General features: G+C 37.4%; 1 protein-coding gene across 1 annotated transcript in view; it reads left to right on the plus strand.

The window, feature by feature from the left end:
* Positions 1-12,266, plus strand: part of LOC140330597 (serine/threonine-protein kinase 3-like) — a gene marked incomplete at its 5' end in the record, with an annotated part of 59,823 nt that extends 47,557 nt beyond the window's left edge. Inside the window, 1 exon segment of the mRNA XM_072410855.1 lies at positions 9,174-12,266. Within this exon segment, the coding sequence (XP_072266956.1) occupies positions 9,174-9,332 (159 nt within the window). The 3' untranslated portion in view covers positions 9,333-12,266.
* Positions 12,267-14,946: the final 2,680 nt, after the last annotated feature.

Below are 14,946 nucleotides of genomic sequence, written 5' to 3' on the forward strand. Positions count from 1 at the left end.
ATGACAATGCTTTCTGAACTCTATTAGTTTGTCATATGGGATTTACATGTTGTAATTTCCGTGCTTGCTGCACCTCTGTCAGGTTTAGTTTTGTAGAAATCCAGCACAATGTTTTGCCCCTATAGTGTTTGGGATGGGGGGTGAAACAGTTTCCAAATTTATTTTTTTAGAAGAATGCACAGTCAGAGAAATCTGTAGGGACAATGATCTATTGAAGCATTCAATATAAATCTGACTTATAACCAAAGTCGTTCTCTGCATATATACTACTTGAGGTTTCACAATTGTAGTTAAATGGTTATAATAGATACAATGGGCCTGATTTATTAAAGCTCTCCAAGGCTGGAGAAGATACACTTTCATCAGTGAAGCTGGGTGATCCAGCAATCACTTTCATGAATGAAGCTGTGTGATCCAGCAAACCTAGAATGGATTCCTAAATGTCATTTGCTATTTGTTTGCAAATGTTTGAAATCCTGGACCAGGTATATTTCAGGTTTGCTGGATCGCCCAGCTTCACTAATGAAAGTATATCCTCTCCAGCCTTGGAGAGCTTTACAAAATCAGGCCCACTTGTTGGAAATGTTCACGATAGTTTGGTGGGTGCAGTTTGCAAGACCTATAAAAGGGCACAGATAAAGGCGCTCTGTACGCTCTGTAGTTCAGTGTTAGAAATCTTCCATCCTTTCCGTCCTTTCCTTTGCTGCACTCTTCATGTAATGAAGTCACAAAGGTAAATGGAGATGGAAGAAAAGTAATGTGATGATATAGATGCCCCCCCCCCCCCCCCAAATATAGTGTTTTTAACTATTGATTTTTCACTGTTTTGGTGGAGGTTAATATTGTTTTATAGTTCAGGAATGTTCTTAAGAGTATACGTTATACTGGACTATTTTTTTTACCCACATTATGTTATGTTTGGGTTCTTATTTTACCTATTTTATTGTTAAAAACCCAGTGGACTTCTGCCTACCAGGTATTCAGTTTTATTGATATGTTTACATTCTTCTGCTGAAAGAATTTGTACAACCTTGCACCAACCACCAAATAAGGGCAGCTTACAGTATACCAGAGATAATTTAGAAAAGGCTCAAAACTTTTGGAACAAAATTATTTTAAGAGAAAAGACCAAAATTAAACTTTATGGTCACAACCATGAAAGCTGTACTTGGAGAGGTGTCAACAGGGCTTTTCATTCTGCAAAAATAATTACTTGCGTGAACGTGATAAAGCTCATTCAATCGTGTGTAAGCAAAATGGTTTTTTTTTTTTTTTTAATACTTTCAAGTGATGTATTCTTTGTAAAACGAATGTTCACCACTTTCAGTAAGTTAGGTATTAATTCCCTTGCAGTGTGATAATTCACAAGTGAGCAGTCTCAACCCTAATTATCAAAAACATAACTAATATAGACCCTTAATTTGCATCTCAAATTTTCAGGTCATTCTAGATAAAAAATTAATTTATAGGACCTGGGGGATTATCCCAAGAAGAATGTGGAGCTTTAGATTTATTAAAGCACCTCATTTTACATCCATCACAAAAGACTGCAATCCATCAATGATGCTAATTAATGCAATGCACAATATTTACTAAGAGAATGGGAACTTCTGAAAATGACCATTTATTATTTTTATTTATTGCTAGGGTTTAGTATTTGATTGCTCTTCTTTGTGATGTCAAATGGTTGAATTATGAAGATTATTATTATATACATGATCTGATCACTCGTGTTTTCTTAAAAAATAGTCCAAACCTTACAGGTTCTGTCAGGAATATATAAATTTATGAGCACAACTGTTTGTAGCGTTAAAGTGGAACTAAATCCAGTCAAAACTCAGCTGTCCCTATTCCGTTGTAGCTGGAATGTTCACTGCCATCTTCTTCCTTCTCTTCTGCATTATGTTCTTCGACCATCCTGATTAGCAGGGATTATTATTAAACAGGATTTTTTATAGCGCCAACATATTACACAACGCTGTACATTAAATAGGGGTTGCAGGTGACAGACAGATACAGAGAGTGACACAGGAGGAGGAGAGGACCCTGCCCTGAAGAGCTTACAATCTATGAAGTGGGGAAGCAGCATACAAAAGTAGGAGGAATATGGAATGCTGGGTGAGTAGTGAGGGTATTAGGAGACAGAAGACAGAAAAAATGAGTTTTGAGTGCTCTTTTAAATGAGCAGAAATAGGAGCAAGCCGAATAGGATGAGGAAGACCATTCCAGAGAGTCGGGGCAGCTCTAGAAAAGTCTTAGAGCCGTGCGTGTGATGAGGTTTTAAGTGAAGAAGTAATTTTGACATAACTTGTTCATTCAGTCCAGACACCCGGAGCTGCACTTGACTGAGCAATCCAGTAGGTAAAAATAGTTATTGCAGAGGGACACATTGCCTGTCCCTTTCTGCAATAAACACCCACCTGGTCATCATTTTTCAAAGTGGGACTTAAGCTTCATTTTAAAGACATTTATTTTCTGTAACATATATTCACACAATTGGACGGGTTTGTATTATGTTATTGTGCTCCTATACCTATAACCTATAAAACCCTCCAAAGAAATACCACTTTGTAGTACCAGAAATAAACACTACAGAGCAGCTTTAGCTGAGATTTTAGCATTTCTAACAAAACAGTCAATGTAAAGTTCATGCCCCATTTCCTGAGGTTTTCTATCAAAGAAGCTATACATCTCTGCCAGGGGGCACAGAGGAGGATAAAATGTCTGAAACATCAAACATACATTTTATAGAAATCTAAATGATCTTGATGTTATATACTGACAGGGGACATTCAGAAGATCTGTAAGATGTGAGATATCAAGAAAAAGAAAGTGTCCTAATCCACACATAGCCTGAAATGTTCATCTTGAGATTAATAAGTAATTGAAATCCTGCTGATTTTTTTCAGCGAAATATCCACTTTCAGTAGTGTAAAGGAGACTTTCATTATTGAATGTTGTCTTTTTGTCGTACTAGTGTTACTTGATGTATCCATAACCCAGTCAGCATGGTGGCCTAGTAATGTTTCCCAGAGTGTTTTTTCTGGTTGTGTAACGCTCCTTCCAGTGTTACTACTGTCTCAAATAATTGAAAAACTGCTGGATGTTTAACTGGCCTAAAAAATAAGACGTTTCTCTCATGTAGGGATTTCTGATAAGGCGACATTCCTGATGTTTTTGGAAGGGATTATTGTGAGAAATTCAATGTACTCTGTAATGGTCTGTAATACTCTTTTATACCATAGTTTATCAGTTGATGCATTCATTTTCTTTATAAGCACTTTTTCTTTAATTGTTATCTGGTAATCATTCTAGTAATATATGTCCAATGCAAGAGTGACAAGGCTCACTGACCATATTGTATCTGTAAAGGAGCAGCATCGGCACCTTCTTGACGGCTATGACTTTCAGAGTTGGACTTCTAGGCTACATACATATGTGCAATAATTGTCGTTGGAAAACGACAAACAACTGCACGATGTATGAACGAACACTGTACATACAGCGCCGTTCTGCTATATGGAGAAGGGGGAGAACGACAGAGCAGCATGCCGCTCCCCCCCTCACTTTCATTATGATCGTTCCTTGTCCATGGATCCGGCACTGAGGCGATTATTGGACGAGAATCATCTCACGTGTGTACATAGCCTTAGATTGTAGGATCCTATGAGCAGTGTATTCCCTCCTCCTGTGTCACTGTATGTCTGTCATTTGCAACCCCTATTTAATGTACAGCGCTGCGAAATATGTTGGCGCTTTTACAGACGAAAGCTTGGAAAGGTATATTGCACATTCAAATAGCCTTAAAAATAAAAAGAGGGCATAAGAGCAACAGTTAAAGTAAGTGGAATGTAACCCTTTGTATACTTCTGTTGTGGGGACAAGCAGGTTAAGTATGCTTTTTTTTTTTTTTTTTGGTGCAGAAGGGCTTTTGTCTATCCCTGTCTGTAATAACACCCTGTCTATTCACATATTTGGATCTTTAGTTGCTCTTTAAAGTGTAGGTTTTAGCAGTGGTCACCAATAAGGATGGTTGTTTCATAGTGACCTCTATACACAGTATTAGTATTATTATTACCCTCTCTCAAAATGTTCCACTAAAAAAAAACACAGAAAGCATGCAGGGAGGTAGTGGAACAGAATGTAGCATTTATAGCCCTCATAAACGCAGACTTGTATTCATAAAGAGAGATAAATATGTTCTGTAATAAAGAAAAGCAAATGTAATTCACATAGCACATAAAATATTAACTGTGCGATAATTAATAATCATGAAATAGATTAGATTTTTGGAAGGCTATCTATACCATAAATCAGAGTTTAACGGGTTTGTGTCATTAAATATTCATGTTGGCTTGCCAGATACATCCGTAACCTATATCTTCAGCAACATATTAATTATTGTTCTACCACCATTAAATTCAAAAGAACAGAAAAATAAGCGTAAAGCTCATATTATACCATGTTTTATATCTGGAAGCATTACAAGGTCTCAGCACCTCTCCCAATGATTATTGTAGAAAAGAAGATGACACACTTTACATCCAGAAGTGCAAGGCTACAAAGTCTAAAATGTATCACGTCATTAATACATCATGAATACAATCACAAAGAATGAGAAGTATGATGTGCAAAACTTAAGGATTGCTGTAGAAGTTTACTTTATTTAAAGGAAATAAAGGGGAAATAAAGTCATGGCCAAAAATATTGGCACCATTGAATTTATGTCAGAAAATGCATCACTTCTCCCTGAAAATTGTTGCAATTACGAATACTTTGGTGTTGTCATGTTTTTGTTTTGTTTTTTTCGCACTTGAAGAATCTGAGACATTCCACACAAAATGTCAAAAATAACCTGGACAAAATTATTGGCACCCTCAACTTAATACTTGGTAGCTCCACCTTTGGAAGAAACAACTGATGTTAATCGCTTTCTGTAACAATCAATGAGCCTTTTATATCTCTACTGGAATTTTGGACCACTCTTTTCGGTCTCTCAGATTTTAAGGATCCCTTTTCCCAACTGCTGTTTTTAGATCTCTGCACAGCTGCCCTTTGGGATTTAGATCTGGACTCATTGCTGGTACATTTGAACTCTCCAGCCCTTTGTCCTAAACTATTTCTTTGTGCTTTTTGAAGTTTGCTTTGGGTCAGTGATTAAGTAGGTGAATCATAATACCAACCAGGTCCCCTGCATATTTTAGAACCAGGTGAGACCTGGTCCAATTTTTCAGTTGTTTGAAAGTGTTATCAAAATATCATAAATTGTTACATCCAGACTGTATCTTCCTTTATTTTTTAGTGTAGAGTCAGTAACTGGTGAGTGGGTATGTAATGGCTGTATTGAACATTTGCTTCTGCCAGAAGCTTAAGTGGTTTGTATGCTAGAATTCCGTATTCCCTGTGAGATATTCCTTTCCGTGAAGTTAAATTTAGAATCTGATTCATCAGGGTACCTGAAATTACTTTTTACTTCATGACTATATAAATAGAATAAATCCATGTAATGTTGTAATATGAACAGAGTGCTATTAGAACGACAAAGTGTTTGTATATTTTATCTTTGTCTCTTTATTAACTCACTGCAATCTTTTCTTCAGTAGAAAGATGTAGATGGCTGTGCTTCTATTTAAGGTACATTTACAATTAAGTACAGTACTTTTTTAGAGTAGTATTAAATATGTATGTTAACCCTAATAATCAACTTTAATATTCACTCTTTTTTGGTCTGTTAAATATACCACTAAAACATTTTGTTGTATCTCGTTCAAGTAAAAGAAAGAATTGAAATAATGCCAAAATTCCTGTTCTTTGCATTCAAAAGTGTTATCTCAAGTCATTTTATCAAGCCAGCTTAGTTCACCTCTCTAAACCAGCCAAACTTTCAGACCTCATTTACCACTAAATTCATAATTTTTATTCCCGTGGACCATTAATGTGAATTTTTTAAAAAAGATAAATACATTTGTAAAATAATGATCTTCCTAATGGTGCCTGACGAGGACTGTGGAGGCTCCGATTCATTGATCAGCTCACGGTTATGTGAAGTATTACTATTGTTACTATTATCATTAGTTGCATTATCTTTGGTATTACTATAGAAATGCAAAATATTAGTTTGCTTTTTTTCACTCGTTATGGGTTTATTTCATTTGAATCTAAAACCAAACAAGAAATGATAATTATCAAAGTCAAACTATTTGATTCCAATAAATATAACAGTTAAATATAAATTGCCCTAATCATTGCTTCTCTGCCATAATAGTAGACTGCTTTACATCCGGAGAAGAAAATCATGAATGAAACTGCTGAAGAGGTTGTCTCACATAGTTGTGGTTCTGTGGTTTACTTTTAGTAAAATGTATTTCTCTGAAAACAAACTGACCTTTCTATTAGCCCCATATCACTGGTGTTTTTGAGTCTTCTTCCCCCCAGTGATAGTTTGATAAGTAAGAGCTGTGAAAAAGGAAAGTTTTTCTTTTTCAGTGGTCTAGCTTTAGACCTAGGCAGAAATTGGACTCAGACCTCTTACCCCTTTTTTTCATCAACTGCACCACCACCCCCTCTGCACAGTCTTCTAACTACAGATCCATGGGCTAACTTTTGACCCCTGTCATTTAGGACAAGCTATTCCAAATCTGGAGCTCCTCTTTACGTTCTCTCCTTCAGATTAAGATGATCCACTTTACACTAGAGATTACTATTCTTTTACATCGGTATCCTTTACCCCCTTCACTTCAGAGTTCCTCCCTTTTCCGATACATCTGTTTTCCCAAAAGTTTGGTGGTGGTATCATGGGTGGAAGGACTAATCTCACGTCTTTTCACAGAAAGTCAGTTTCAGATTTGCAATGAAGTAACAGTGTGAAATTCTGTTACTCTCACTCCTCAACTAGTTAATTGCTTCTTTCATTCATTCAAAGGTAACCATATAACAGGCTTTGTAATAAAGTACATTAAGCACAATAAATGTTCTTCATTTTTTCCCTTTTTGATCAGTCAGATAGTCCTTTCACCAAACCATTCTTTATGTCCGGAAGCTTTGTGGAGAAAATATAGTGTATGTAATCTCCAATCAATACAACATGGCATCTTCCAGCAGCTTGTTTTAGAATAAATGGCACCCTGCAGGCTACTTCAGATCATATCTGTGTCAATGGCAGCTTCTGCTTTTCTTTAGAGATTTAAAAAATTAACACACATTTTAAATGCCACTCAAGCTTGGTTAACCTCTTTCCATGTCTCTGCGTATACAAAGAATGTTGGATACTTCACTACTACATTTCACTTCTTGAGATATTTTAGGCACCAAATTTTTTAGTAGATTTTTAAAAGAGGCAAACAGGAGATTCTGAATTGGGTTGGTGCAGAACTTTTCAGTCCATGTAGCACAACTAGTCACGTATGTGTTTCCCTCAGTGGTGACGTGCCTACCACTCAGGAGAGGATGGGGGATGTCTTTAGGGTCTTAGTAGGGATTCCATTAGGGCCCCTTCATACTCTGTGATACAGTACAGTTGGCAGCAATTAGACTGCTGGACCACACCACAGGGAAACTGATTTGCATTCAGCTGCAGCTCAATCTTCAAACAACCACTGCATGCCTGTTTTTGGGAACCCTGCCACAGTTGTGTGCAGCCACATCCAAAAAACTATTCCTAGCTTCTCCCATTCATTTGAGTTGGAGAGGTTGGGACCACAGTTGAGCCCGTGGCAGACCATTGCAGCTCACTGCTGGTCTTAAATTTTTCATACAATTTGTACAAAACATAAAAAACATTCTCCCTAACTATGATACATTTTGTTTCGTACTGCAGTTTTTTCATGTGGAGTTGTATTGTAAGAACTGAATTCAATCAAATTTTATCAAATGCAAACAGACATGTTTCCAGTTTATTATGGTATTAGCCCTCTAGGAGTATACTCTGGGAGTTAATAAAAATATGTAATTTGAATTGCTTTAGAAAAAGCACAAAGCTTGTAATGTAAAACAAGACTTCCATGTTCTAACTTTGAACCATGTGACCCCCGGTACAGTGCTAAGGAGACTCTGTGTGGTAAACAGCTTATATTTACCTACCTGTTGATAGATTAATTGATACTTAAGTTTTTAATGAAAAGTCAGCATTTATACACTTTAAATGAGTATCCGACAACTTGGGAGTGTACATTACAGGTCCCTAAACACTGTGAGCATGAATGGAGGCTGCTGGGGGAGTATCAATGTGGAGGCAAGCACCAAAGTCACATTTTCCACCATTCCAGTTCCTGATGCAATTTGTTGGTCAGTTAACAAGGACAAAAACTGAATTTAAACAGAGGAACGGAACAGCAAGCTTGTCCAGTGTGTTATGCTACCTGTTAGTCAAAAGAGCAGTTTTATGTCCAAAAAACTTTCAGGAACGTTGCAAGAGCAATGGTATATTTCGTAAAAGAGAGAAGCCAATGCTGAATGCAGACTAATGGATCTATAAGGAAGCCCTGCCCTGAGAAATAACCCTATTGCAGCCCCGGTTACAGGAGAATAGATATTTTCTTAAAATTTTTTAATCATTACAAGCATTGCAAAGAAAAATAACAATTTACAATTTGACATTTATTTTTACGGAACTATTTATGCTTGGAGTCAACTTTACCTGTTCACCTTTTTTTGTTGATGCAAGTAGACAAAAGTAAGGAAAAAAAAAGGTAATAAATTCAGTGAAGTGCAACAACATGTACAGCATCGTTCAGAATCAATCGAAGCTTGCTCAGAGAAATAGGAATTCATTCACATTCCGCATGTAATGCAGTAAAGCCCTGAGATTTCACAGTGTAGAACATTCATGAGTTTTCAGCAGATGACTGCACACCGACTTCCCTCCAACGGTGACATTCAGGAATTCCAGCAGTATCACAAGAGAAATGGCCCCTGTCAGTAGAGCTGCAGGAAATTCAATTAGGCTTAATGTTTATTTTATCTTAAACATCAGAGCTCTTTTATATAGGGATGACAGATACAGCTATGAATGATTTGTCATCGGTGTCCTGAAATAGTGAGTGGATCAGTTACGTGACCTAATAAAATCAATATCTCGGACAGTCCTATATCTTTGCTTTTTGGGTATTTTTTTATGGTTTAAACAAGCTTTAACTGTCCCTTTTAATAATCCTTTATTTCTTTTTTGCCCACAGCTTAAGAATCTGAGCTTCGAGGAACTGCAGATGAGACTCAAAGCATTGGACCCTATGATGGAACGAGAAATTGAGGAACTGCGGCAGAGGTACACTGCAAAGAGGCAACCCATCCTGGATGCTATGGATGCCAAAAAACGCAGGCAACAGAACTTCTGACCAGGGCTGCTCCTGTTCACAAAAACCTTATACACTCTTGGACTTGAGTGCTTTTTAGGAACTCCTGAATTCAAACCTGTGGTCACCTCACACAAATGCTTTTCCCAGCAAAACTATCAACATGTGTTTTATTTGTGCACAAGCATTAACCATGTTCTCTTCCTCTCAGCTTGAGCAGTCTGTGAAGCAGGGCTGTGAGTAGTATCTTAAGTCCTATACATCACTCTTTGTAAACATTCTTCCCTTTGTTCGCATCTTATCATTGAACTGTTTTGATTGCCTATATAGTGGAGCCCTGTGTGCGCATGTTCTTTTGTTTCAGGTGAATAGAACTGTCAGATTTAGGAGAGGAAGAACCTTGCAAGCCGATCACCTGTGTCTATATGTGGAGATAACAGCCAGCATAATCTCTTAATATTCCTTCATATCAATATTTCAGGGAAATGTGTTTGCACCTTGGTAAATATTCATTTGCCTTAAAGTTACAATTTATGTATTTATTTCTTTGTGTTACATCTGAATGTGACAAATGTTAGTGACCAAACTATGTTCCTTGCTTATTCTAATTAGAGGGTCTTTTCACCAAAATTGGGGAGGTATCAATACCCAAAGAACTTCTTGTGCTTATGGTGAACTTTCCTAGTGGGGGCTATTGATTTTAAAAGTGCTTTCAAATGTTCATTCATTGCACTTATGGGAGAATGGAGCAAGTGCTGGGAAACTTTTGTGCTGTGAGGCTATTGACTGAGCCAGAAATTCTTGTGGAAGAGCTCACAGTTTGGATCCCCAAAAAAGTATCCAAAAGTTCTGGGTGTTAACACCTGAAAGCATCTGCCCACAGATTGAAAGTCTTGACCCTTTAAACTGTAAGCATTATATCTGTTTTTTTTTAATGGAGGAAAGGGAAGTAATTGGTCTTGCCCACTGCAATCTGTCGGATGCAGATGTCAGAAGTTTTGTCTGTCCTCTAGTGACATGGGACCTGGCATATTATGTGTGTTCTTCTTATTACTTTTTGAACTTTGTATCCTAGTCAGAAATTAGGTTTTTATTGTCTGCATCCCCTACGGGATGGGGGGGGGTATTTTATTCTAGCACCTTCTGACATATTGTCAGACATTCATTTGCAAGCAGTCCCCATTCAGGATTTTCCATTTTTTTTTATGTAGTTAGTTGGTATTGCCCATAACAGCAAATCGGATTCTTCCTTTTCATGAAAGAACTTAATTGGCTGTTATAGGCATGATGTACTACTCTTTATTAGTAGGATCCTATATTTTTTTTTACTTTAAATGCAGCATCCCTGAGCATACTCATAGTTATGCTGCTTGGAGGATAATATTATGTGCACAGTGCAAAAGGGGTGGTTGAGATTAATGTGCATTTCCTCCATTTGGCCTGGATTGTTCCCAGAAATAGTTTGTCAGAAAGTTGATGTTATTACATTATCAATGTAGCTGTTTATCCTTAAACTAGTTATTCCTGGTACATTGGCTCTGTCACAAACCTTTCCTTAATACCTAATAAAATATGAGCCTTAAAAGGCCACAGCTCCTTATTACAACATTTTCAAAAGTTTTTGTTTGATTATTTCTCTGTGGATTGGCGTAGGTTTATTTTCGTCTAAATTTTGGGTTATCTATCCCTGTAAAAATTTTTTACAGGGGTTAAAAATTTAGCTTGGCATGAGGATTTGGGTAAAGATTCAGTTTGTCCAGATAGTGACTGCCTAATTCTTTTCGATAGCTTTGACATTTTCTTATACGCAGAGATTTTTTTTTTTTTTTTTTAAGATAAGGGAAGACCGCTAGTTATAGATTAAGCCAAGGGTCCAACCACTTTAGTCACTAGTTTTAGAGCCAACATTTACTCTGTGTGGATAGATTTCTGTTCACATCAGAACTGCTTCTCTGACCAAATAAGTCAATGAGAAAACAAAAGTAGGTTGATGGAGCCTGGATTTCATTTTAAGAACAATGCACCCAAAAAAACCTGCACCTGGCAAATGACATAAGACCGGAGCCCATGGACACAGACCCTAAAAAGTGCAGAAACATACCTACACCAGTTGTAAAATGACACTAGCATTCTTTTATGTACTGAAGCTTAGAGGAATGCTGTGGCTTTTTTTTTTACTAAAATTTCCCTTCAAAACCAAAAATTAGGAGCTATATTTTTCCCCTAAATTTGAAATCTTCTGTATTGTGTAAATGTTTACACAAATTTACTATGTTGGTTTAGATCCTGCTTTATAATTAGCACACACAGCTTGTACAGTGTTCTGCCCAGCCCCTTTTAGCCGGACCCACCACCCGTCTGTTTTTGGGTGATTATTGAAGAGTTGGGTCACAATATATGGGCTGCCACCCACCTACAATTTCTGCGCTCCCAGCAAAAAAATATTCTGGGTTCAACACTGCCTTCTGGCTGCCGCAGTAACTACTACGGTCAGTTGTTTTTGTACAGTGACCTCAATAAATCTTCCTGACGCCTAGATGACGTCATTCCATGTGTTTTGGTTGCTTGGTTCATACAGTTTGATCAGCCACCAAACTGTAAAATCTCATAAGAGATCCTTGTGTTGCGTACAACCTGTATCTTATGAACGACAGGGGACGTCTGTCCAAAACCTGTGCATGGAAGTGAGCAAGTACAAGAAAGTAAAAATGTGGCTTGTAGTGACATCATACCGAGTTCTAAAAAAAAAACTCCAACATGGGCTCCTTGACTTGACAAACCCTATGTCTTCATGTGGTTAGAAAGAAGAAATCCACAAAAGTAGTTCCGTGTGTCTAAACTCTCAAATAGAAGAGCCGGACTTTAACAATAAATACATGTAAATCCATTTACTAAAATCACTTGTAAGCTTTAACATGTAACTGTAATTTTATTCATTTTGCATCTTTTATATTAAAAAAAATCATTATGATGTCATGAAGGGTTTTTGTTCAGATACTAAACAAAATACTCCCATATTTGTGTCTCAATTGCATGTAGTGAGGACGAGGCTGAGGGGCTTAAAGCAAATAGTAAAGGCTTCTTCAATAGTGATACATGCTTGTGTAGGTCTAGTGTCAACAAAAACGTACTTTTGCTTACTCTACCCCTCATTTCCCCCTGGAGTTAGTGCACTATTGGCGGGCCCATTGGTATCCTCACGATGCCAGACAATTGCAATGACGCATGGAGCATTATTATTATTCTTATCAATCAGTTGTTATATAGCACCAACATATTATGCAGCACTGTACATTAGGTAGTGGTTGCAAATGACAGATACATAAACAGTGACACAAGAGGAGGAGAGGACCCTGCCCAGAAGAGCTTACAATTTGGGAGCAAAAGAAGATGATGTTTCAGGAGACTAATCAAGAGGAAAAGGGAAAATAGAACTCCCTTTTTATGGTACCCTAAACCCTCAACAATTTAGTGCAGGGTTGCTCCCACAAGTAAATTTTTTTTTTTTTTTTTTTAAAGAGTCCTGGCTTCTGGAGTTAGGCGTTAAGCAGTCTAAAGGTTGTTCAGAGGTTTATGTTTTACTGCAAGCATCTGTTTTGCTCTGAATTTGTATTTATTCTTTTCCTAATCACCTCTTAACCCTCAGAGCAAACTATAGCAGTGGACCTCTAGAGGAGTTTTTTTTTCTCATTTGTTCTCGTATAAAATAACCTTTTCCCACACCTTCCACAATAAGTGATTCCCAGCACCCTTGTTTTCTTTCTTTCTGCCATTTAACCTTTTCACATTTATTATAGTACAAGAAGCAGCAATGATTAGTAAAGTCTTCTCTGCTTTCAGATAGGTAAAACATTGACTGAATTTTGTCATTCCCAGGCTACATTCAGATTTGTGTTAGCTCTGATGTTGTAAAGCTGGTAACAATTTTCTTGAATGTTGATATTCCGAAATGTTATGTACGTGAGCTGCAGTATTATATGAGGCTCTCCCGTTGGCTGTGCAGCATAAAATGGATGTTTAACGTCTACAGAGAAGATTCCTGCCATGACATTTTGCGCTGATCTTGTCAGCTTCTTGGGATTTAATGCCTATTTTCTCGTCACGCTAAAGCCAGCGGACTCATTTTGTAGGGCAAGTGACAGTTTTCACGTCGAGTAGTTGGCAAATGAAGGAACTGTATTTTGTAGCAACTGCCTCCAGCTCCTACACTGTTTTCTGAAATAGTTATCTGTCCCTGAGCAAGTCAAATCTTTCTTTTATAAATGACCCTCAATGATCCTAAATGAAACCTTTTTTTGTGGCAAATGTCATATTGATAGCACAGCAGAATAAGAAGATATAATCCTGTGCAGTTTTCTTAAGTATACTTTAGCATAAATTCAGCAAACTGAATTCCCATCTAACCTAATAATTTAGTGTAGTTTCATCAGAACCACAATTTACTGTTTCAGTGCAAAGCTCTAATTAGTATTGTACATGTGGAATCCTTTTAAACCAATAGGTTTTTTGTGTGTCCACTTGTGCTCCCTCCTTCAAAATGCCCCCCTCCCCCTTCCTCCTGGGCTGACTTGAGCCCTTATGGGGGTCCTGTTGGCTCAGGAGAGTCTGGGGCCCCAGTGCAGCAGCACACTTTGCACCTCCCTATGTCTGCCCCTGCATTGCTCTTTTATAATTATGAATAGATGCTCATCATATTGTTGTAGTGCTGATGATGAGCTGAGACCCAGCATAGCCCTCTGGAATTCTGAAGCAGTACAACTGGAGAAAAGTACAGAGGCTGCCACTGATGGCCTCCTTCTCAAAATACTAGTCACCCAACTTTCATTCTGATCTAAATTCCTGAAAATAATATCTTCCAGGCTGTGATAGTGATTCATCACCTTTCTGAATTACTTCTAGCACCAATATACAGCAAACAAAATGATATCCGCACTGCATTTTTGTTGCAAGATGGTTGCTCTGAAGGCATTGAATGGAGCTGCTTACTGAGATGCAAAAAAATGTAATTGCAGAGTTTGTTTGCATTATATTTGCATATAAAAGTTGAATTTTCTGCACTTCATTGAGCATCTCTAGCATTTTAAAAGATGGGGCCATCAGTGGCAACCTGTGAATGTCCCTAAATACAGTTTTGCATTGATGCAAGACAGATACAGCATGATTCTAGGTGTTCAGATTAGGGGATCAGGCAATTAGCATGCACATTATACTGATACAAAATGTTAATTGTTTATAGATCTTGTAAAAGCATTCATGTTGAGATAATCATGGCTTCATTTTTCAGTCATGTCATATTTGATCCACAGAACTGCACTTGGATGTGACTGCCCCTATTTACATATATTCACAAACTCATAAACAATGATTGTAAAATTCTGCCCATCGGTAAGGTTTATTTAGCTGACGACATAAATAAATGTCATTTTTCTGTGTGGAAACAGAAAACATGACCCCACTGCACCTAGAATGAAAAATCTATTATAGATAAAATTGCTACTTGTACACTGTGTTAAAATGGTTTGCAGCTACATCTATAATACCCCCGAGTTATTAAACCTAACACATGCTGAAGTGGTCTATCAATAAATAGTATTCTATGTCACCTAATAGCATGCTTTATAGTAACTCATGAATGGTTAAAGTGACAGAGTTTCCT

Source organism: Pyxicephalus adspersus, chromosome 5 (assembly GCF_032062135.1).
Source record: "Pyxicephalus adspersus chromosome 5, UCB_Pads_2.0, whole genome shotgun sequence".
Classification (NCBI taxonomy): Eukaryota; Metazoa; Chordata; class Amphibia; order Anura; family Pyxicephalidae; genus Pyxicephalus; species Pyxicephalus adspersus.